We start from the raw sequence: 24,683 nt of genomic DNA on the forward strand, positions 1-24,683 counted from the left end.
TAACGCACACCCAGCAGCCAATCAGAATCGAGTATTCACCCGGACCATGGTATAATTGTTGATAAAGAATACTGCGTTGTAATTATTACTTGTACAGGTATTCATTTGCGACGCGGCCACCGTAGGATTTTGTTATCGGAGGAGGCGAGGGCGGGGGTAACTCCTGCTGCCTCATCATCTTCTCCATGGAGAAGACAGTTTCTTAATTTATTTAAAACCTTAGACCCCAGATATGAGCTGTATTGTTAATCCTTTAGAAAATGCTTCTACTCTCAAGGTGAATGTTTGTCTCTTTTTAGTCTAGACTACAAAGTGTGACTGAAAACACAGCTGGGACTTTAAGTAAGTAACCTTTTTATTTTGGACAAGTGAAAACAAGTGTAGAATAACAAAATAAGACAAAAGCAAGAGAAAAATTATATAAAACAATACCAAATTATATAAAACAATACCAAATTATATAAAACAAGACAAAATTATTTAAACACAAGTCCAAAAGGGAGTGAGAAGAAGAAAAGTCTTACACTTAACTTTGATTCCAAGAGTGTGTTCATTTATTTATACCGTATTTTCCGGACTATAAGTCGCACCAGCCCAAAAATGCATTATAAAGTAGAAAAAAACACAGATAAGTCGCACTGGACTATAAGTCGCATTTTAACTTTCACAACCTCATATGACACAATCATAGCAGACTGTTTATCTCATAATTTCACAGTAATTCTCTCTCATACTTATTTATTTATTCCTTTCATGAAGCATCATTGGCCAACTAATACTCTGTTTTCATCCTGTTTTTGTAGAAACAGTTGTCATTTTTATTGCATTTCTGAATCTATGAAATCATTGGAAAATAGAAGATTATGTTGTTAGCCTTCAAGATCTTACTGTAAAAAAAAGTTTGCTGATTCTCTGAGTCACTTAACATACTCTTAACACTTAACATACCTCATACATCAAATTTAGCCAGGAACATCATCTCTGTTCCTCACAAATGAACATAACAGGAGGGTTAACAATGTATTTATTTCAATTTATTTCTAATATAAGTCGCTGCGGAGTATAAGTCGCACCCCTTGCCAAACTATGAAAAAAAGGGCGACTTATAGTCCGGAAAATACGGTAATTCATCCCAGAAATGGGGGTTACATCTGTCTTGCGTTTGATTCAATTTGCTTTAAGTTGTCTGCCGTTTGTACTTATTGCTTTCCTTAAGTAGGGGGAAAAAATCAGAAATCGAATAAAAAAAAAAAAATCTGAGATTTTATTTTTAGGCCATATCGCCCAGCCCTACTGTGAGGTCTGGTCATCAGGAGACTAGAGAACAAAAACACAGATGAGTTCAAAGATAATTATTACACTAATGTCCAAAAGTAACATTCCTGCCAGCTGTCCATGTGAATCTTTTCATGCTAACATTCTATGTTAGCTTTTAATCTACTGGCTGTGATGCTTTAAGGACCAACTCCAATTAAAATTGTATTTTTAAAACATTCTTTAGCATTTTTCTGAAAATGGAGGATAAATAATTTAAGACTAAAACTTTGCTTCAAAGTATTTCTTTATTCAAATAATGATGGAGGTTAAAGTCTTCCTGCTCTGCTCCTCCTTCCCGCCTCATCTACATGTTTGTTTTCCTCGTCTGAGCTGCATCTGCCTCCAAACTGCAGCTGCATAGCTCCAATATTGCTGCCATTTATTTGTGTCGCTAATGTTAGCTTGGGACTATTCGCTTAACTTCAACTTGTTTTAATATTTATTCTTATTGAGATTTTATGGAATGAAAATAGAATACGGCAATAAATTGTAGTTTCTGGACAAAAGTGATCCTTTATTTTCAAAATTAGGCAGAAGATGAATCTGTATCAGATGGCTGCAGTGCAGAGGAGAGGACCCACTGTGGCAGGTGGAGGGAGCTGTCAACTATCCTAAAATCCAATGATGAGGAAACCGATCATTGTTTTACTTTGGAGGTGGAGGATATTTAAGAACAGCGAAGAGCAACATTGTCTAAAAATTGCAGGAACTGTGGAGCACTGTGAAAGTCTCACTTGTCACCAGAGGAGTATCTGCAGTTTTTAGACAATGCCGGTGCTTGTTAATTTTGAAAAATCCAGTTGCTCCCAATCCAAAATAATGGTCGGATCAGCCTCCTCCTACAATCAGAGTCCTGACAGACAGCTCCACCCCACACCTTCAGCTAAAACGCCTCAAAACTGTGAAGTTTTCATGTCTTTGCTGGTCTTTGGCGTAAATGAAAAGGTTCCCGCTCCTTCTCCCTCTGCTCCCTCCTTAAATTTAAAGTTCGCCTTTCTGTTTGCAGTCGGAATCCTCACATGACAACTCTGAAGCGGCACGTTTGTCTTCATCCATTTGAAATAACTGTGGAGTCCCTGATGTTCACCTTTCATCGTCTGTCTCATTTTTTAAACTATAAAAAAAATCACTAAGTTTACAAACTACAAACAATTTCCATATTTATTATTTTTGCGCAAAGCATCTGACTGAGTCACGTGATGTGGACTGAACAGCTGAGTGTGCTGCGTCATTTTTTTAATGGCGACGCACACACCTCATTCAGGAAAAGCACAGGCGAGACACAAGCCTTGTCAGTTCGTGCGTAAAGTCTGTTTGCTTACCTGTGTGCAATTGAGTAGTCCACATTCATCTGTTGAAGAGGCAGCCGGTAGGAAAAGACTTTAGTGATCGCGCAACTATAGCGCTCAGATAGCTACCTTGTTTGTTTGGTGTGTTGGGGGACCGGAGTGTGCGCTTCGCAAATGTTTGTGTGTACTTCAGGTACCAGTGGGAATTTTCAGCATTAAGGGCTTAGATGTTTTTTTTGTCGGTGTGCTTTGTAACCTTTGTAAATTTACACTGGGAAGTTTATTTATGAATGTGAATTTTTGCTAAATAATGACATTTTAAATTAATTCTTGAATAAATTTGGACTTAATACATGAATTTAAATAAGAATGTAATTAAAGTGATGTTGTTAATTAACTGAGGCAATTTAAATTACATAAATGTTTGCTGTTAATATGTATGTTGAAAGTGTAAATATTTATTACTGTTATCGTGTGTGTTTAAGGTTTTTACCTATTGATTGCTGCCGGATCAAATGGAAATTAATTAAAGTTTCGAAATTGATCTAAAGTGGCAGTCTGAGTGAATCGATCTTCAACATTGGACGCTCAGCCCTTTTCAAGTGTGGGAAAAGCGCACAAAAAATTAGGAAACACTTGACAATTATGTCACTCGATAAAATCTCAATCATAGACTGTGACTAAGGCTTAATGAGATTCTCATCATCATTCAGTGATAGCTGTAGATTTCAGTGAGGACATGTGACACGTTGTGGAAAGTTGACTGATCTTCTTCATGCTCTCTCTGGTTTCTGTGGGCTGAACACACAACAGGTCAATAAGACAAACCGACAAAAACACAATCTGCTGTGGGTTGTGCTGAAGTCCCACTGCTTCATGGTATTACTGTGTCTGTTCTCAGTAGGTCCAAAAGAATTCAGGTTGGTAGGAACAGACAGTCGCTGTGCTGGTGGACTGCAGAGCAGGATCCAGGGATCCAAATGGCGTGAAGAACGGAAAATAAACCTGGACCTGAATATGGGAGCCAATGTTTTTTGCAGAAGACTGGATTGTGGTTCTGCGGTGTCAGTCATAAAAACAACAGGCATTTTGAAAATAACTTGTTCAGGTGAGTTTATTAGTGTGTCTCTCTGTGACTTTAAGGAAGAAGAACCAATTTTAAGAAAACAATAAAGCACTGAAACACTTCAGTTCCATTCTGGAAAAGTAGTGGAGTGAAAATTTCCACAGACCCCACATGTGAGAGACCATCCTCTGAATGAGCAGCGAAGATGGATGGATGGATGGACAGATGGATGGATAGGTTATTTACCGTCGGGACCATAAATATTTGGACAGAGACACATCCTTTCTAATTTAGTTTCTGTACATTACCACAGTGAATTTTAGATAAAACCACTCAGATGCCATTGAAGTGCAGACTTTCAGCTTTTATTCCATGGGTTGAACAAAAAGATTGCATAAAAATTTGAAAAACTAAAGCAATTTTTAAAAATAGTGTCAGTGTATTTACAGAAATAACATTATAAATACAAAGAACACCAGAAAAAATAACTGAAAACAACAATAAGCAAATAATTGAGTGAATGAAAAACCCCCGTGGGAAGGTGGGGTGTCACTGTAACATGGTATTGTACAGTCTGATGGCTGTGGGGAGGAAGGACCTGCAGAAGCTCCTTCTTGCACTGTGGGTGCAACAGTCTAGAGGAGCTGGTCAGCGCCTCTAGAGTTTGGTGCAGGGGGTGGAAGGGGTTATCCATGATGGATGTTAGCTTATCCAACATCCTCCTTTCCGCCACCTCCTCCATGCACTCTAGCGTGCAGCCCAGGACAGAGCTGGCCTTCTTAACCAGCTTGTGCAGCCTCTTAATGTCTCTGCCTACACCCACCCCAGCACACAACTCCATAAAGGACCACTGAGCCCGCACAGTGTCATAAAAGGTCCTAAGCAGCTGTCTGCACACGCCGAACGACCTCAGTCTCCTCAGCAGGCGAAGACAATTCTGACCCCTCCTGTACAGAGCATCCCTGTTGTTGGACCAGTCCAGTCTGTTGTTCAGGTGAACACCCAGATATTTAAATGTGTCCACGACCTCAATGTCTGAACCCTGGATGTTCACCGGTGACTGTGGTGGTGAGGACTTCCTTAAGTCCAGGACCAGCTCTTTTGTCTTCCTGGTGTTAAGCAGCAGGTGGTTATATTCACCCCAGCCCACAAAGTCAGAGATGACCCCCCTGTACTCCTGCTCGCCCCCCCTGACACAAAGCCCACAATGGCCCTGTCATCTGAGAACGTCTGCAGGTCGGAGTCGTAGGTGAAGTCCAATGTGTTCAGGGTGAAAAGGAGAGGGGAGAGCACAGTCCCTTGAGGTGCCTCTGTGCTGCAGACCACCACATCAGACACACAGTCACGCAGCCTCACAAACTGTGGCCTGTCTGTGAGGAAGCTGATGGTCCAAGCAGTGAGATGTTGGTCCACGTCTGCAACCTCCAGCTGATCTGCTCTTCATCTCTTTCCAGACTCTGTCAGGCTGGAGAACGGATCCAGTCGGTGTTCAGGCAGGCTGGAGGTGAAGTCCAACAACTCGTGGTCCTCCGTGTGTGAAGATGACTTTGACCTGCTGGATGCAGAGGTGGTCTGTAGGGAGCTGGGCTGTGGGGCTCCTTCAGTCCTCCAGGGGGCGCTCTATGGAGAAGTTCCGATATTGACCAGAGAGTTTCTCTGTGAAGGTCATGAGTCTGTTCTTCTGGACTGTGGAAGTTCATGGAGGAAATCAAAAGCCTGTCCACCTGACAAAGCTGTTGGACTCACCTGCTCAGGTAAAGCTGCCAGTTAGTGAATGTAGGCGTGTTTCTGTAACATGTTCAATCTCATTGGGAGCTGATGTATCAATAAGCACAGACGGGAACTTTTTGTGACATTAAGGCCACTATAGAAATGTCTAAACACCTGTGCAGGTACATCAATCAGTAAAGGTTTGATTGAAAGTCATCTCAAGCTCTGTTTGCACCGGGCATGTGACCCATATTCACTCACTTATCATTACCAAATCCAAGTCTCTGATTGGTCAAAGTTTGAGCCGGTTGCATCGCGCGTTCAAAGGTCGAGCGTTTTGTTCATGGAGCCTAAAAACGGTCATAGAAACTTGCATAGCTAAGCATGAATGTGAGAGTTTTGAACCAGAAGCCCGAAATGCAGGTTTACATTGACTTTTCATTGGAAGTGGCTGCTTAAACACGTGTTACTGAGGCTGATGTTAACGGAGCTTTAGGGAAGTGGATGAGTGGAGGGAAACTCCTTCCACATTCACAAACCTGCAGTTTTTGCACTTCCTTGTGTGCTAGAAAGCATTTGCTACAGATTTAAGGTCAGATCTTGACCTGGTTTTGTTTCCATGTTTCTCAAACAATCTTTGATTTCTTGGGTTCTTTCAGATCCTGCTACTGTGAGACTGATGGGATCGAGTCGTTGTTCTGGTGAACTCCAGGTGAAAATCGGAAGAGAATGGAGAGCTGTTGATGCCGAGGAATTTCCAAGAACTGAGAAAACATTTGCATTTGTGTGCAAGAAGCTGAAGTGTGGACCCCACGTTTCATTGAAAACTAAAACACTTCCAACAGAAAAGCCAGTTTTCCAGGTTTATTCCCCCTGTTTTCATACATTTCCACTAAATACTGAAGAATGTGTGTTTAGAGATACAATGAGCAGCCAGACGATGGAAATCACCTGCTTAGGTAACAAACCTTCTGATGCCGACTGTATGTACGTCTCACTGTCAGTTTGAGATGCGTCATTGAGTCGACCTTAAGTCGTTCTTTTTAGTAACCTGAGATGTTTGAGTCCAGAGAATTTAAATATTCATCATTGTGAACCGTTCTAAACTTGGTCTTCTCTTCTGGATCCACAGACTCTGTCAGGCTGGAGAACGGATCCAGTCGGTGTTCAGGCAGGCTGGAGGTGAAGTCCAACAACTCGTGGTCCTCCGTGTGTGAAGATGACTTTGACCTGCTGGATGCAGAGGTGGTCTGTAGGGAGCTGGGCTGTGGGGCTCCTTCAGTCCTCCAGGGGGCGCTCTATGGAGGAGCAGAAGCTCCGATATTGACCAGAGAGTTTCTCTGTGAAGGTCATGAGTCTGTTCTTCTGGACTGTGGAAGTTCATGGAGGAAAACAAAAGCCTGTCCACCTGACAAAGCTGTTGGACTCACCTGCTCAGGTAAAGCTGCCAGTTAGTGAATGTAGGCGTGTTTCTGTAACATGTTCAATCTCACTGGGAGCTGATGTATCAATAAGCACAGACGGGAACTTTTTGTGACATTAAGGCCACTATAGAAATGTCTAAACACCTGTGCAGGTACATCAATCAGTAAAAGTTTGATTGAAAGTCATCTCAAGCTCTGTTTGCACCGGGCATGTGACCCATATTCACAAAACACCAAAAGATTGTCTCCAAACAAATATAACAAATTTATTTAAAAATGAATGACAACCAAAAAGAACTTAAAGAAAAGCAAAAAGATTTCAGGTTGAACCAAGGCCAAAATAACCAACAAAATCCATCCAACTGAAATCTGTTTTCTTACCTGCACTAAAAGAAAAGGGAAAACAAAGACAAACACTAACCTGTCTGGACTAACATGAACAGGAGAAAAGAATTACTAAAGAATATACTACAGTACAGTATATACTACAGCTTCACTTAACACTAGAAGGTCCGTAGAGCAGCCATTTGGCTTTTCTACCTGCAACGTCCAGGGGACAGCCAAGTGGCTGGATTAGTTAAAATTTACATGCCCAAAGAGCAGCCCTCTACATAGTTTGCACATGAACAGCACAGCCATTAGGCTGTTCTTCTAACGTGCAAAAAGGACAAACCAAGTAGCTGCTTAAGTTTTTCACGATATCCCCTCACTTCTGTCACTTTTAGTAATAGGTCACCACAGTTTAGAAATTTATTGTTCATGCACAAAAGACACAATACTGACATAGAAATCATGTGGTCAAAGTGATATCTTCAACCCACTACATTGTTTGCACATACTTACTGCCACACAATCTCCTTTCTGCATTTGCCACAGGTATACTTGTAGCAATCAACAAAGCACACTCTGGCATGATTGTTCTGGCACTGACCATTCACCTGGCACATTGCCCTTTTCCCTTTATCAGGTGTGGGAGCTTGTCACCAAACTCAGTTGTCCTTTTTCGCCTTCCCAGCTCCCCCATGTGTGTGTGTGAGCTTTTTTACTGATTTTGAAGCTCCTGGCGGATCTTGCCTGGGTTGAAAGATTTGATGCAGTTGGCAACGAAAGACCTCCAAACATTGGAAACCTGTCAGTCCCAACTCGTTCCATGGGCGTGTCCTTGTCATCAAAGGATAAATGCCGCATGATGTCTCGAGTGGTTTCTGACCATAATTTTGGAGATCAGTGGATTCCCCATTTTCGACGACTATCTTGCGTTTTGCACGGATGGAAGTTTTACCCCCCCCCCTTCACGAGGAGGATGGCAATGAATCCCATTAGTTCAGGGAGGGCCATGAACCAGCTGTCGTCTTCTGTCTGACGTCCATGCTGAACAGTACAGTCCCGAATATTCCGAAGCTTGTCCAGAGTGAGGAAACACAGGAAACTCTGTAAGCGAGTCAACATCATACTTCTGACCAAAGCAGTTGGCTTTTCCTCAGCAGTGTAACATTCAATTGGGTTGTGATGGAGAGGCCTCCCAATCTGTTCTTCATGCCACATTGTGACATCTTTTGCCTTTTCTGTTGGCGCAGTGTGTGTCTCCAGTCGTCCTCACTTTTCTGATTGCAGTGAAATCTCCTCATCTGTGATCAGCAATGTAAAGATATGTTGTTTCACCTGTTTATTTTAAATTTTATCATTTTTAGTTGAATTCTAGTTGAAACTATAAATTCCAAAACGTGTCAAATGGGCCTCCTTTGCCTCCCCAGTCCAAGAAACGTGCAGTTAAATTAAATGACTCTAAATTTTTCCTAGGTGTGTTTGTGAGTGTGCCTGGTTATTTATCTTTGTGGCCCTACGATGGACTGGTGACCCACCACGGTGTACCCCTCTCCAATCAGAGTGCAGGACGAAGGAGACTTGGAAAGTTAGAAAGGTCTTCACAAAGATCTGATGGGGGCGGGCGGCTGTTTGACCTCCGGGGGACAGTCCACCAGCTGTCCCCAACTTACCCTCTTCCTCATTAGCCACTTATTAGGGTGATGTTTATTTTTTTTTTAAATTTCAAATTTAAATATGGATCATTTTGGTCAAAAATACTCAATAAAGATACTGAAACTAACAAAGTAATTTTCTGACATAATCTTTGCTGTAGTAACATTATGAATCATATCTCTTAAAATTTATAAACATAAATAAATTATAATAAAGATGGGATTTCTTACAATATATTAATTATAGCATGAATATGCAGACAAATCTTCATTACCAGCTCATATAAATGTAGACATGTATTCATTTTATAAGGAGATTGATTTTTATAGATTGATGTTTTCAAGGAGGTTGCACTTTGTTGACGGTCCCTTGCAGGCTGTGTCGCTGCTGTGTCTGCATTAACAGCTGGAAGAAATCATTTCTTATTAAAGGCAGAAAAAACAATATTTTTTCTTTGGAAATGCATTTGTAGTTCACTCTGTGTGAACTGTTGGCTCCTAAAATGTTCACATATCAACATGTACACAATACAAATAATGTTCACACTTGCATACCTATGCTTTCAAACCAACTAGTGTGAAATATTTCATTCAATCACGTACAGTATTTGTGCAAAGGTGAGCTAACACCTGTGCTCAAGTGAGTGTTCATGTCCTTCTAAAATGGATGATGGAATGTGAAAAGCAGGAAAGAGAGAGCCTCTCGTAAGGACCCAGTGGGAGTATCAAGAGGCCAGTATCATGTGTTTCACTGAAACGTGGCTTCACGAACTGATACCGGACTCTAACGTGACAATCGCTGGTTTCCACACGGTGCGAGCGGACCAATACATCATCGAGAGCGGCAAGAAGAAAGGAAGGGGGGCTCGTTTTACTCGTGAACAACAGGTGGTGAAAAATGGAGCACATCCACATCAAGGAGCGTGTGTGCAATCCCGATGTGGAGCTTTATGCCATCGGACGTCGCCCATACTAATTGCCACGGGAATTTACAAACGTGATCACCATCAACGTCTATATTCCTTCATCACTCGGTCACTGCTGACCTGCAAACTAAACACCCTGGTGCCTTCATCTTCATCACAGGGGATTTTAATCACGCCTGCCTCTCCTCCAGTCTCCCTACATTCCATCAATATTTCCAGTGCAAAACAAGGGACAATAAGACTTCGGACTTTCAGTATGCTGTGGAGGTGAACAGGGGTTCCATAATATTTTCTGTTGTCAGATTTGAGTGACCCAAGTGTAGGCACGCTCAGGGTATGAAAGAGTTTATTACGGGCTTCGTGTGAGAGCAGTGGGGGATGTTCAGTTGCAGGATCCAAGTGTGGCGACACCAGTGGTAGAGTGTGAAGACAGCAGGCTGTGACTGCAGCGGCGGTGGAGGGATTAATGACAGCAGAGTCCGTGCGAGGCGGCACCAGCTGAGGAGCGTGAAGACAGCAGGCTGCGGATGTGGCTGCGGACTGGAGGCTGCAGGCTTGACAAGATCAGCTGAGAACAGGAAAAGAGTTTGAGAGCCAAAAACACATGGAAGCACTGACGAGTGAACAGCCACGAGCTGGCAATGAGTGAGCTGACACACCCACTTATATACCAGGACACGCAGCTGACACCGATCAGAGAGCAGGTGGGTGGGATGAGAAGGCTGGAATCCTGACTTCTATGGGCTTTTCATTATGCATTACATGGGTTCTATTATATTTTCTATGCTCTTTTTATTATGCATTTAATGGATTCTGCATTTCATGGATTCTCAATATGCATGTATATTGTATTACAGAAATATACTTGATTCCTGCCTTCAGTAAGAGATAATATGTGACAAGGTCATCAATAGGCCTGTTTTTGACTTTTGGTCTTTGTTTTCTTTCTGTACTGGAGTGTTTATGGAGCCAAGACACCTGCAATGCAGACTAGACAAAAACACACCAGTCTAACAACGTATTTTGTATGTTTTCATCTTCCCTTACTGAATAATAAAAAAGTCTTTTTTTCTTGAGTACAGAGAAAGCGGACAGCCACAAAGCCTAAAAGGTCGTGTTTCTCCATCTCTCTTCTTTCGCAAAAGGTTTGAAAATTCATGCAGACTTTTGTGTGTCTTTTCATTTCCCAACTGCACATTTCAGTTTTTGGACGTCCCGAACCATACGAATCTGCGAAAGCTGGACGAGACAGCAACAATGCTAATGTCACCAGTGCATACACATCCACTGCACTGCCCCTAGTGGGCAAGTCTGACCACAACCTCATCCTGCTCTCCCCATCATCCACACCCGTGGTTAAACAGAAACCAGTCACGGAGAAGACTGTTACAAAATGGTCTGACGGTGCCATGGACAGCCTGCGTGATGCCCTGGAAACCACACACTGGTCTGTTCTGTCTGAACCTCCAGGTGACGACCTGGATGGACTATAAGACTGTGTGTCGGATTACATCAAATTCTGCACGGACAACTCCAACCTGTCCAAAAGGGTGCAATGTTACCTGAACAGCAAACCCTGGGTTACTAGTGAGCTGGAGGCCCTTCTGAATGAGAAGAAAAAGGCCTTCATGGCTGGGGGACTGCATGGAGCTTATTAGAGTCCAGAAGGAGCTGAAACACAGCCTGAAGGAGAGTAAAGACACCTACAGGAGGAAGCTGGAAGAGAGACAAGAGAGAAACCAGACCAGGTATGTGTGGAGTGGGATGAGAGCGATCACTGGCTTTCAGAGGACGGGAAAATGTGCAGCTGAAGGAAATGTGGATCAAGCTAATGAGCTGAACCAGTTCTTAAACAGGATTGATTCCAGCTCCCCCTCCCCCAGCTGTCCTACATGGCATTTGAACCAGTTTTTAAAAAGGTCAGACACTAGCTCCCCCTCCCCCAGCAGTCCCCCCACTTCTCCTCTGAAGGACCACTGGAGTTCTTCCACTCACCTACCAGGGCCATTAGCACATCTTAGGAATATGAAAGATCGTAAAATACTTTTTTCTTTGTGTTTATTTGATTCTATTAAAAAATTTTTGATAAGAAAGACGGTACGATTTAGCTGCAGCTACAGCTGTTTTAGGAAAAGTCCCGTCCCTTAAACTCTCTCCACCAATCATTCTTGGGGGCTTAATCACACGTCATCAGTCTGACCTTTAGAAGTGGTTAAAGTCTTCACTTCCTTGTTCTGATTCTGCTCATAAAGTCTCTCAGTTCCAACAAAAATACCAGCTAAAGCTCGTCTTTAGCGGTGTAGCTTTCCACAGAATCCGGAAAAAGTGAACAAAACAATGAAGCTCAGAGAAGCAAGTCTGTCTGCGGTCGGCGGCTGTTTGCACTACATCTTATCTCAAGGAGAGAAACTTTATGGTAAGCATGGACACATATTTTCTGGGGTCCATGAAATTAATTGTGGTGTGCCTCAAGGTTCCATCTTTGGCCCCTTGCTTTTTAGCATTTACATGCTTCCTCTGGGGAATGTCATCAGAAGCCACAACATCAGTTTTCATAGCTATGCTGATGATACCCAGCTGTATATAGCTATGTCTCCTGATGACACAAAGCCAATAGAAGCACTTTTTAACTGTATTTTAGATGGGAAATTATGGATGGCAAATAATTTTCTGCAGCTCAACCAAGAGAAAACTGAAATTTTAGTTATCGGTCCCGAAGCCAAGAGAGAGAAACAGTTTCTGAAGCTAAAGGAACTTTCATTCATTCATAAGTCATTCAGAAACAGTCAGAAACCTCGGCGTTATCTTCGACTCTAAGCTGACTTTTATCCCACATAAAACAGGTGGTTAAAACTGGTTTTTATCATCTTAGAAATCTGGCTAGAGTCTGCCCACTACTCTCTCTTGCTAATATGGAGATGCTAATGCATGCTTTTATCATGATCATGATATCTTGATTATTGTAACGCCCTGCTGCTGGTTTTCCAAAAACTAACATTAGGAACCTTCAGCTTCTCCAGAACTCTGCTGCACGAGTTCTTACAAAGACCAGGAGGCGAGCTCACATCACCCCAATTTTAAAATCCCCGCATTGGCTCCCCATATGCTTCAGGATTGATTTTAAGATGCTTTTAACAGTTTTTAAATGTCTTAACGGTCTTGCGCCTTCTTATTTATCAGATCTTTTAGTAAGATATGAACCCTCGCAGACCCTGAGATCCTCTGGCACTGGTCTGTTGACCATTCCAACTGTAAAAACTAAAACCTATGGAGAAGCTGCGTTTCAGCACTATGCCCCCCGTTTATGGAACAGTCTGCCAGAGGACCTGAAAGCAGCAGAGAGCATCGAAGTTTTTAAGAAAAGGCTAAAGACCTATCTTTTTAACCTGGCTTTTAGCTAATTTTTTACTACTTTTATTTATTCATTTATTCAGTTATTTATTTATATGTATTTTTTATTTTTATTTTATTTATTTATCCATTTTATCTTGTTTTATGAACTTGAACCTGATTTTTAACGCGTTATTTTAATTTACCTTATTTCCATGATTTATTGTTTTTATCAATATGTTTACTTTTTTATTCTCATTTTTATTCATTTTTATTTCCGGTGCTTCCTCAGCTGGAACCTCTCCCTCTGGGTCGGCTGCTGTTCAGCCACTGCAGCTCTGGATGGGGACCTGCATCACCGCTTAGCTGTGGTGGAGCGGTCCCCGCCTGTGATGTTGCATTTGGCTGTCTATGTGGCTGTTCACAGAGGGGGAGGTTCCAATTATCAGTGTTTCCTGCATCCTGTTTTTGTGCTCGACCTATTTCTCATTGTCTTTTCCCATCAGTAAGTGGGTGGGAGGTGTTAAAGGAGTGGGGGGCTAGGTACGGGGAGGGGGGCCCTATTTATTCATTTATTTTTATTTATTTATTTTTTAATTGTCAATGCTTGTTTTTATATTTTGTTTTTTTTTAATGTAAAGCACTTTGTGATGTATTTTTATATGAAAAGTGCTTTATAAATAAAGTTTGATTTGATCTCCCATGATGCATTGGGTTGAAGTGACAGTCTCTCAGCGCACAATGAGTCTTCCTTGTTAAACGTCTTGAAACAACAACGAACACACGTCAAACAGTTTTTCAATCTTTTAACTTAACCTTTATTACATCTTTTAGAAAAGAAACAGCTGCATCGTTCATCTTTTTCTGCCACAATTACCACAAAAATGCATGTGAGACTGCGTAGGGGCTGTACATCAATACAGATTATGAGTTTCTCCTTTTTTTAAATTTTTGGATGCTGGTGTGCCGCGGGATTTTTCTCAAGGTTAAAGTGTGCCGTGGCTCAAAAAAGGTTGAAAAACACTGTGCTAGATAAGGGTACAGGAAGTCATTCCTGCCATCAGCCATTAGACTTAACAATTCATCTGGCAGACATGGATTTACATATGATTTTTGAGAGTTCTAGAGTTTTCGACTATATGTTTTTCGCCTGTTAATTTCTCTTTCCTTCCCTGTATATTTTGTGTCTTGTAATCATTTGATCTCTAATCTTATTCTGTGGTGCTGCTACTATTATTAAATTTTCCTTCGGGGATAAATGAAGTTGATCTTGAATCCACAAAGACAACAAAGTCCCACTCTGATAGAAAAAAAATACACAAAACACAGAAAAACAGAACAAACAACAAAAGCTGCAGCTGTATAATGGAAGGAAGCTCCTTCCACTTTCACAAACCTGCAGTTTGTGCACTTCCTTGTGTGCTAGCAAGACAGCATTTGCTTAATTTAAGGTCAGATCTTGACCTGGTTTTGTTTCTATGTTTCTCAAACAATTTTTGATTTCTTGGGTTCTTTCAGATCCTGCTACAATGAGACTGATGGGATCAAGTCGTTGTTCTGGTGAACTCCAGGTGAAAAGCAGAAGAGAATGGAGAGCCGTTGATGCCTGGGGATTTCTAAGAACAGAGACAACATTAGCATTTGTGTGCAAGAACCTGAAGTGTGGACCCCACATTTCATCAACAACTAAACAACTTCTTAGAGAAAAGCCGGTTTTCCAGATGAGTTCTCTCTGTTTTCATACATTTCCACTAAATATGGAGGAATGTGTGTATGAAGATACAATGAGCAGCGACACGATGGAAATCACCTGCTTAGGTAACAAACCTTCTGATGCCGACTGAATGTACGTCTGACTGTCAGTTTGTGATGCGTCATTGAATCGATCTTAAGTAATTTTTTTTTAGTAACCTGAGATGTTTGAGTCCAGAGAATTTAAATATTCATCATTGTGAACCGTTATAAACTTGTTTTCCTCTTCTGGATCCACAGACTCTGTCAGGCTGGAGAACGGATCCAGTCGGTGTTCAGGCAGGCTGGAGGTGAAGTCCAACAACTCGTGGTCCTCCGTGTGTGAAGATGACTTTGACCTGCTGGATGCAGAGGTGGTCTGTAGGGAGCTGGGCTGTGGGGCTCCTTCAGTCCTCCAGGGGGCGCTCTATGGAGAAGCAGAAGCTCCGATATTGACCAGAGAGTTTCTCTGTGAAGGTCATGAGTCTGTTCTTCTGGACTGTGGAAGCTCATGGAGGAAAACAAAAGCCTGTCCACCTGACAAAGCTGTTGGACTCACCTGCTCAGGTAAAGCTGCCAGTTAGTGCATGTAGGCGTGTTTCTGTAACATGTTCAATCTCATTGGGAGCTGATGTATCAATAAGCACAGACGGGAACTTTTTCCCTGTGCAGGTACATCAATCAGTAAAAGTTTGATTGAAAGTCATCTCAAGCTCTGTTTGCACCGGGCATGTGACCCATATTCACCTTCTTATCATTACCAAATCCAAGTCTCTGATTGGTCAAAGTTTGAGCCGGTTGCAACGTGCGTTCAAAGGTCGAGCGTTTTGTTCATGGAGCCTAAAAACGGTCATAGAAACTTCCATAGCTAAGCGTGAATGTGAGAGTTTTGAACCAGAAGCCCGAAATGCAGGTTTACATTGACTTTTCATGGGAAGGGACTGCTTAAACGTGTTACTGAGGCCGATGTTAACGGAGCTTTGGAGAAGTGGACGAGTGGAGGGACGTTCCTTCCACTTTCACAAACCTGCAGTTTTTGCACTTCCTTGTGTGCTAGAAAGCATTTGCTAAAGATTTAAGGTCAGATCTTGACCTGGTTTTTGTTTCCATCCGGTTCCGGGTTACAGCAGCACGCGTGTGTGGCTCTCTGCGGCTATACAACTATCTTCAAATGACTAAAAAGTTGATTTTCTCCAAAAAAGAGAGCTGACCATGGCCCGTAAGAAAAACCAGGACCCAGAAGACATTAAAAATTCTCTTGATGGAATCCAAGCCGCGTTGTATCCATTTATGGAACAAGTGACAGCCAAGCTAACGCCGATTTTGGAGCTAATGGAGGACTTCTGAAGATTCCGCGCTTAAAAACAAGCAACGAGAAAACCGGGTCGACATTCTGGAGAAAAGACTGGACGATGTGGAACAACAAGTAAGGATGAATAATGTCATTCTCACTGGAGTACCGATCAAACCTCAGGCAAAGCTAATTGCAGCTGGAGTTAGTATTGCTAATGCTAATGCTAATAGCGCTACCAGTCCTGAAACGGGGAACAGTGCAGAGTCTCTGGAACGCCAAATGGAATCATTTCTCACGTCTAAAGGGATTTCCCTGGATCTCAACACCATGGAGACCTGCCACCCGCTCCCCAGGAGAAAGCAGACGGATAAACCAGCGATCCTCGTAAGGTTTGTGAATCACAAACACAAGCTAGCTTTGATGAATCAACATAAAAATCTGAAGGGATCTTCTGCTTATCTGAACGACCATCTGACCAGAAGGATTGCTGAAATCACAAAACATGCACGGCTTCTCAGGAAGCGTAAGCATATTGAGAACACTTGGGTTAAAGGATGCAGGATTTACGTCAAACCACTTGGTCCACTGGACCGGTCCAAAGTTCTGGTTGTGAACACCATGAAGGACTTTGAGAAGTGTTTGATCACGGACGTCTGAAACAACATGCAGTAATTAATCAAAGAGCCAAATAATTTCAAGAAATATGACGCCTAGATTCATAATTTTCTCCAAAAGGCTTAAGTAACCTGATTAACACCAAAGCTCTGACCTGCAGACAAGTTGACCTCAACTCTTAGGCGCTGCTTTTATCAGCTGAAGAAGGATATGGACCTCTATCTAATGTCTGCAGACATAACATCCAAGAGACCTATAAACTGTTTAAACCAAGAAGAACGGCTGTTAATCAGCAGAAGAAGAAATGCCAACCTTGGTCATTTGACAAAATATGGACCCTTCTTATTTTACTTCACAGCATTACTTTATCATAAAAATAAAAATGAAATAAAAATACAAAAAAATAATAAAACAAATGACCAATTATTGAAAATGGTTAAATTGATTCACTTTTAATGATTATACTTCACTAGCTCCAAAAAAATTGATAAATTGTTTCATGATTTTTCCTAATGTAACATAATTTTGCACATTTTTGTAACTTTTGATACTTGACCAAGTTTTGCTATGAAAATTCCTGAAACTACGGTGGCCCAGAAGGGTCACAACACAACACATTAACTTTACACACAACACATTAACTTTACACGCAACACATTAACTTTACACACAAAACATTACCTTAACACACAACACATTAACTTTCAACACAACACATTAACTCACAACACAACACATTAACTCACAACACAACACAATAACTCACAACACAACACATTAACTCACAACACAACACATTAACTCACAACACAACACATTAACTCACAACGCAATAACTCACAACACAACACATTAACTCACAACACAACACATTAACTCACAACACAACACACTAACTCACAACACAACACATTAACTCACAACACAACACATTAACTCACAACACAACACAATAACTCACAACACATTAACTCACAACACAACACATTAACTCATGGCCCAGAAGGGTCACAACACAACACATTAACTTACCTCACAACACTTTAACTCACAACGGAAGTAAAGCAGCAATTGAAGTGCTTTCATTCTGAAATGTCCACTGGGCTGGGCGGCTAACTACTCAGCAGAAGGTAATGTCACAGTAAGCTGTGGAGGGACCATGTTATTGCTACAAGAGAAGCTAGCAGCAGTGTTGTCAGAAACTTTCTCTTTATCAGGATTCTCCTTAAACATACAATATGTACGCACACTCCTCCCTCCCACCCCTCTCTGTCGCTGCACGCGCGTTCCTCACCTTTCTTCCGCTCCCTCCCCTCACACATGCACGTGCGGTCCCCAACACACGCGAACGCGCGCACGCACAAACACAATGAATGAAAGAAGGCCGGTCCCCTGAAGAAATATTCAATACTGTCCTCCTTTTATTAGATCAGGAGAAAGAAGAATACACAGCTTTCGTTGAGTTTTCCCCCTACTGGACTGATTTAGCACCCGATTCGATGTTTTTTCAAAATAAAAAATAGTTCAGACTAATAATGAAAGGATTGATAAACACAGACACCGATCCATGTAGCGATCAGACCATAACTTTAGCTGGTATCTCCTCCTACACGCAGCCGCAGTGTCAGGCTTTAAAGAACACAATTTCTAAGAGGCGACGCGTTGCACCCCCCTTGCAACAGGTTAAATGACAGAGCCCGTAGAGCTTCTCTGCCTGGTGCGTTTACTGAGCTTCAGTACATAGAAGTTCACAGCCACACGGCCTAACGTAGTCCGCTATTAGATATTCATGAAGGGGGAAAAAACGCCGAACCGATCCTAAAACCGCCCAAATTATGAAAACCCGGCCAAAGCCATTTTTACCCGCAAATTTAGAACCAAAACCGCCCAATCTGGCAACACTGCTGCTAGGTTCTCCTGTAGAAAGATCATGCTCCCTCCACAGCTCACAGTGACGTTACTTTCTGTTAGGTAGTTAGCCGCTCAGCCCAGTGGACATTTCAGAATAAAAGCACTTCAATTGCTGCTTTACTTCTGTTGTGAGTTAAAGTGTTGTGAGGTAAGTTAATGTGTTGTGTTGTGACCCTTCTGGGCCATGAGTTAATGTGTTGTGAGTTAATGTGTTGTGTTGTGAGTTAATGTGTTGTGTTGTGAGTTAATGTGTTGTGTTGTCAGTTATTGTGTTGTGTTGTGAGTTAATGTGTTGTGTTGTGAGTTAATGTGTTGTGTTGTGAGTTATTGTGTTGTGAGTTAATGTGTTGTGTTGTGAGTTAGTGTGTTGTGTTGTGAGTTAATGTGTTGTGTTGTGAGTTAATGTGTTGTGTTGTGAGTCAATGTGTTGTGAGTTATTGTGTTGTGTTTGGAGTTGATGTGTTGTGTGTTAAGTTAATGTGTTGTGTGTAATGTTAATGTGTTGTGTCGTGACCCTTCTGGGCCACCGTATGAAACAGTGTTATGTCTATTTTACTGATATAGTATTATTTTTTAATCATATCAATGATTTAAGTAACATAATCTTCATATATTTGGATACTTCATTGCCATGTTGATTTCTAAAAGTTATTTTTTACATAATAATTAAGTAATTCATCTTTGTCATGTGCATTATTGATATTGCAAGATTTTTAATTCTGTCTGATAAAAGTTTGGAACCGGATATTGATAAATCATGTTTTAAATGATTACGGTAGAACAGGGGTGGGATTATATAAATTCGCTTCCTTCCACTCCCTTTCAAGCAATATTTATTGATATGTCTAATTATCCAAAGCTTGATTAGTTAATGTATGAATGTATAACTGATGATTGTATTATTGTGTATAATTCCTATTTGATTGCTTGAAATAAACCATTTCAAATCAAATCAAATGTTTCTCAAACAATCTTTGATTTCCTGGGTTCTTTCAGATCCTGCTACTGTGAGACTGATGGGATCGAGTCGTTGTTCTGGTGAACTCCAGGTGAAAATTGGAAGAGAATGGAGAGCTTTTGATGCCGAGGGATTTCCAAGAACAGAGACATTTGCATTTGTGTGCAAGAACCTGAAGTGTGGATCCCACGTTTCATCAACAAATAAACAACTTCTTAGAGAAAAGCTTGGTTTCCTGATGAGTCTTACCTGCCTTCATACATTTCCACTAAATACTGAGGAATGTGTGTATGACGATACAATGAGCAGCCAGACGATGGAAATCACCTGCTTAGGTAACAAACCTTCTGATGTCGACTGTATGTACGTCTCACTGTCAGTTTGTGATGCGTCATTGAGTCGACCTTAAGTAATTTTTTTTAATAACCTGAGATGTTTCTTCATCATTGTGAACCGTTCTAAACTTGGTCTTCTCTTCTGGATCCACAGACTCTGTCAGGCTGGAGAACGGATCCAGTCGGTGTTCAGGCAGGCTGGAGGTGAAGTCCAACAACTCGTGGTCCTCCGTGTGTGAAGATGACTTTGACCTGCTGGATGCAGAGGTGGTCTGTAGGGAGCTGGGCTGTGGGGCTCCTTCAGTCCTCCAGGGGGCGCTCTATGGAGAAGCAGAGGCTCCAAAGTGGAACAAAGAGTTTCTCTGTCAAGGTCACGAGTCTGCTCTCCTGGACTGCAACCACGCCAGACTAGAGAGAAGCTGCTTAGCGGACAAAGTTGTTGACCTCACCTGTTCAGGTGGAGGAGGAGCCACAGCTTTAAAATTGGTGACAGGTGTGATCATTTATCAATAACGTATCTGTTTGTGCCTACATGAAGGAATCATCCGCTTGGAGGGAGACGTCAGTCACTGTGCTGGAACACTGGAGATGTTTTACGGAGGAGAATGGGGACCAGTAGCTGATTCTAACTGGAGCCGGGACTCCGCCTCTGCAGTGTGCGCTCAGCTGGGTTGTGGTTCTGCTCTGTCTTCTAGAAGCAAAGACAACTTTCTAAACAGATCTGTGTGGTGGATCCAGCCTCCGTGTGGCCTATCACTGGAAGGCTGTTATATTATGCATGTGGTTGATCACAGCGAATCTACTCTTGAAATATTATGTTCAGGTAAAACCAAACAACAACGTCATTATTTTACTGGTCGTGTCCAATTTTGCTGCAACACTCTGTAATTCTAGAATTTACTGATCCAGATCAGCACCAAGTGTGTCAGGAAAGATGAAAACCAGCGAGGTAGACCTTCAGAAAAAAGAACTTTATTTTGATAGTAAATAGGAAGTTGTGGGTACAGATACCAACAAATTCTCCTTTTTTCATTTAGTTTAACAGAACACTATGATCACTCCAGACAGCCAGGTTTTGTTTGATATGCCTTTTTTTATTTAGAAAATGAGAAACGTTTAGTCCCCTTAGGTGCACACAGTCCATTAGGAGATTAATAAAAACATTAGGATTATTTTTCTGAAAAAAAGGTCAAATTTCTGATGACTAAAATATCCAATCTGACTCAGCAGAAATCCTCTGTTTCAGTCTCTGTTGTCGGTTTGATGATCCGTTGGTGTGTCGTCTCGGTGGGTTTGATGGCGATGATCCTCGTCACCTGCTTCTACGCCACGGTACTGAACACACAAATACAGGACCAGAAGTTTTTTTATAGTGACGGTGAATTGTTGTCTTTTAGACCGACAGAAAACCAGACGGAGAACACGAGAAGAACCGAGACGATCCTGATGGTTCTGGATCTGGAGGCTGCACAGAGGAGATGACTGCAGTGTGAAGGAAAGAATGAACAGCTGAAAAACTCTGCATTAGATTTCAAGATGTTCCATAAACGTCAATATTAACATTTTACCCAAACAATTTTAAAGACAAAACTAATGAGAAAAGTAGCTTGTTTAAAGAAAATGTAATTGTCATTCTTGCTCATGTAATCCTAATTTTGGACAAAGAGAATGAGGTGACCGTTAGATGCAGATGTTGTACAAAAGCTGTGAAGTAAAAAGCGCTTTATACACCAGATTCATGCTTCAAAAGTTGGAGCAAATTATTTTGGAATGATACCTGCTTTATTGTTGATGAACTCACTCTAGTTTTAATGGGTCACGTTCAGAAATCCTAGAAAAGAAAATGGAGAAAAGAAAAGGTGTGATGTTTTAAACGCACTAGAAGGAATTTAATTTATATTCAAGCTAAAATGCAAGTTACAGGTCAACTGGTTGGAATCTAGCATCGCATCCGAATTCCTTCACCATATCGGGCGTTTGCATTGACTGTACATGAGAACTTGATTGAGTGGCCCCTCCCCCTCTGGTGTTGATACCTCAATAAATCCTTTGGTGCCCGCTTTGAAACAGTCCATTTGAAACCTTTGATTGACAGATTCTCCTGAGACCGCTTTCAGGGGCAGAGGTGTAGACTTCCAACAAGCTTGCAGAGAGTGGTTGCCATAGAAATGTCACTCGGACCAATAACTGTTTACTGACGGCGGCGTCTGAATTGGGGAAAATGGCGGCATCATTTTGCTGGAGGCGGTAGATGGCTGTTTTCTATGGGTGACATCACACTGGCTCAGTCCAGTTCTCTCGTACAGCCAATGGGCGTTCATCTTTGTTTTGGGGTGTCCAGTGTGCACAGATGCTCACTGGATTGGCTAATATAGACAACAATGCACTGCGTTTGAACTATTTGTCATTCAAAAAAAAAAACTATTTCATCATCATAACACAGTGGACTAATTAACAGTCTTTGTAAAAGTTTGTATTTTTGCTATTGAAGAAAAAAGAAGTAGTGGGTCCATATTGCGTTACAATCCAGCCCACTGGTTTTTCCTGCACCAAATGGTTTTTAGTGGTAGAGAATAGTGACACAATCCGGACACAGTCTAAGATAACCCTTTATTGGCCCCGCCATCCCGTAACCCTTGTGCTATCCTAGGCACTTTAACATTGGGAGTTGGGTCATCTAGACCCACTAGACAGTGCTCTGAACCTTTTTTCTTCAATGATTTGTGATCTTCACTGGTGTCCATGGATTACATGAAATCTTTCCACCTTTGTCATGGTAGGGAGAACACGTCAATGGAAGGGTGGGGTCATCTAAGATGGCACAAGGGTTAATCAACTAGCTTTTATAGAATATTCAGAATTTACTTACATTGAATATTTGCAGAAGTTACCAAGGAAAAGCAGGACTCAGCAAACTGAAATACATATCTGGCAAACATGAGGACCAATCAATCATGCCGATCACACCAGATGTGTCCTGGCCTGGTTCAACAACAACCACCTGACCTGCAGGGTAGAAATTGGAGGACTGATGGTGGAAGAAGGAGAGGAGGAAGAATTGATTGTAGAAAGGCAGGAGTGAAGGACTTGGAGGAGGAAAAAGATGAGTGACAGCAAAGCCGTGGATGTAGAGAGCGTAGCCAGACGGCACAGAATGTTGGTGTTGGGTAGACTCCGGTGGTGAGGATGATGAAGAGGAGGAACAGTTGAAAAAGGACGACACCGAACTCGATTCGCGCGTCAGGGGCATCCTGTTTCCAAGTGAGGGTTGTCCGCTCAACAAGGCGCACGTTAAGGCCTTCATTTTTCTTTAAAAAACTTGAAGTGCCTTAAATATGGATTTTTTTTCTGGTTGTTCTTACTGATGTTGAAGTGATTTAGAGAGGTACACCGTTTGGTTGAGTCTTATTGTGAATGCACCAATGTGACTAACGTGTAGATGTGTCGGACTGTGTTTATTTGTTTTTTTTACTCGTGACATGTTTTTTACATGTTATTACCAACGATAGGAGTTTGCGTGGTGACAGGGTGACCCAACTATGAATAAAGATGCGAGGTCAGACAGACGTCCTTGGAGCTGTTGGTTGTCTGTTTCCAGCTCTCCTGGCGGGAAATTGTACTGAGTTCTTGGCGTCTGTTTTTTGATATTGTCTATTGTTTTCAGAAATAACCTTGACAAGGCCTAACGTCTAAACTTTGGCAAAGTTTGGCTCCACATCAAACTATCAGGAGCTCAGCTTTGGCCCATGACGTGTTGATGATGTCATCAGTGGGTGGAGTCCAAAACCAACACAGATGAGAATCTGATCGTTGTTGTTCTAAACTTTCAGTTTTTCTGATTTTCATGGAGACAATAGGAAAAAGTTCTTCTAATGTTATTGTTGTTTTTATTTTTTTATTTTAATTGTGTTCAGTTTGAACGTCGCACTGCAAACCGAGTGAGGCGGGTGCGCTTACACCTTGAATCTCAGTTCTGACTCAAAGCTGAGCAGCATTAAGACAAAGATTATTAATCTGAGATTCAAAGGAAACACCTGATCACAGACGTTGACTGTCCTTCCTGTCTGTTGGTGTTCCAAACGTTGACTCTTTGACATCCTGCTGGAGGCAATACCATCTGTTCATCAGATAATTACAAGCTTGTTACGCAGAAAATTCAGTCTGCTTCTCAGGCTCCAATGTCGAACAACTCAATCCATAAACATGCTAGTTTACCTGCAAAAGGGTTAGCTTTGGCTGCTGACGATGCAAAAACCACACCAAACCAAATGGATTTGAATTTGAAATACTGCACATTTCCACGCATGCGAAGCAAAAAAAACAAAACGCTTTAGTCTTTGTTGCTTATTCAACATATAAACCATTTTGTTAGCAAACAGTTTCTAAACAAAAGTGTTAAAGAAATGGGTTTTACTTACAAATGTCTTTTTATGAGTAAAAATAAAATGCTTTAAGCCTCAGTCCCACCTGCATGCCTCCATCATTTATCCCCCGTTCAGGTGCACATAACAAAGGCTTTGAGTAGATAAATTACAACAAATCCACATTTCCAAGAAAAATACCCTTTTATTTCATAATAAATCCATGTAATTGTATCAATGAAAGCATAAAATCCCAGATTTGAACGTTGTTGTGTTTTTTTGTGTTGTGATTTTTTTGTTATATTTAAAGTATATCTTGGGTATCAAACAATCAAAGACTGTAAGGTGTATGTCACATACAAACACAGACAGTGTCAAACAGCAAAGAAGGAGGGAAGGGGAGGCAGGAGAGGGACAGCGTGAGTTCTTTTGGCCAC

General features: G+C 41.6%; 1 protein-coding gene and 1 long non-coding RNA gene across 7 annotated transcripts in view; one reads left to right on the forward strand and one right to left on the reverse strand.

Annotated features, from left to right (window-relative positions):
* Positions 1–4,926: 4,926 nt before the first annotated feature.
* Positions 4,927–21,597, forward strand: LOC110013522 (CD5 antigen-like). Of its 2 annotated transcripts, none has more exons than XM_023966141.2 (9): positions 4,927–5,426; positions 6,042–10,415; positions 14,560–14,859; positions 15,034–15,339; positions 19,589–19,885; positions 20,040–20,342; positions 20,424–20,708; positions 21,132–21,217; positions 21,283–21,597. In XM_023966141.2, exons 3-9 carry the CDS (start codon positions 14,571–14,573, stop codon positions 21,376–21,378), a joined length of 1,662 nt encoding a protein of 553 aa, XP_023821909.1. In that variant the 5' UTR covers positions 4,927–5,426; positions 6,042–10,415; positions 14,560–14,570; the 3' UTR covers positions 21,379–21,597. The 2 variants fall into 2 exon arrangements, with proteins under 2 accessions (XP_023821909.1, XP_078792843.1); XM_078936717.1 differs by having other exon boundaries at positions 6,042–6,820.
* LOC144987354 (uncharacterized) overlaps positions 20,959–24,683 on the reverse strand; it is a 62,251-nt gene continuing 58,526 nt past the window's right edge. For all 5 annotated transcript variants that reach the window (XR_013651235.1, XR_013651233.1, XR_013651236.1 and 2 more), the window contains 2 exons: positions 21,663–21,716; positions 20,959–21,220 (listed from right to left, as the gene is read on the reverse strand). This is a non-coding gene — a long non-coding RNA (uncharacterized LOC144987354). The remainder of the gene's footprint in view (positions 21,221–21,662; positions 21,717–24,683) is intronic.

This window comes from Oryzias latipes, chromosome 18 (genome assembly GCF_053564925.1).
Source record: "Oryzias latipes strain Hd-rR chromosome 18, Olatipes_Hd-rR_3.1".
NCBI lineage: Eukaryota > Metazoa > Chordata > Actinopteri > Beloniformes > Adrianichthyidae > Oryzias > Oryzias latipes.

Bases quoted from the DNA above. Each gene is read 5' to 3' on its own strand.
- LOC110013522 (XM_023966141.2), top strand. From the start codon at position 14,571: ATGAGACTGATGGGATCAAGTCGTTGTTCTGGTGAACTCCAGGTGAAA. The intron at 15,340-19,588 runs GTAAAGCTGCCA...GGGTTCTTTCAG, and splicing joins TGTTGGACTCACCTGCTCAG to ATCCTGCTACTGTGAGACTG. The intron at 20,709-21,131 runs GTAAAACCAAAC...CCTCTGTTTCAG, and splicing joins TCTTGAAATATTATGTTCAG to TCTCTGTTGTCGGTTTGATG.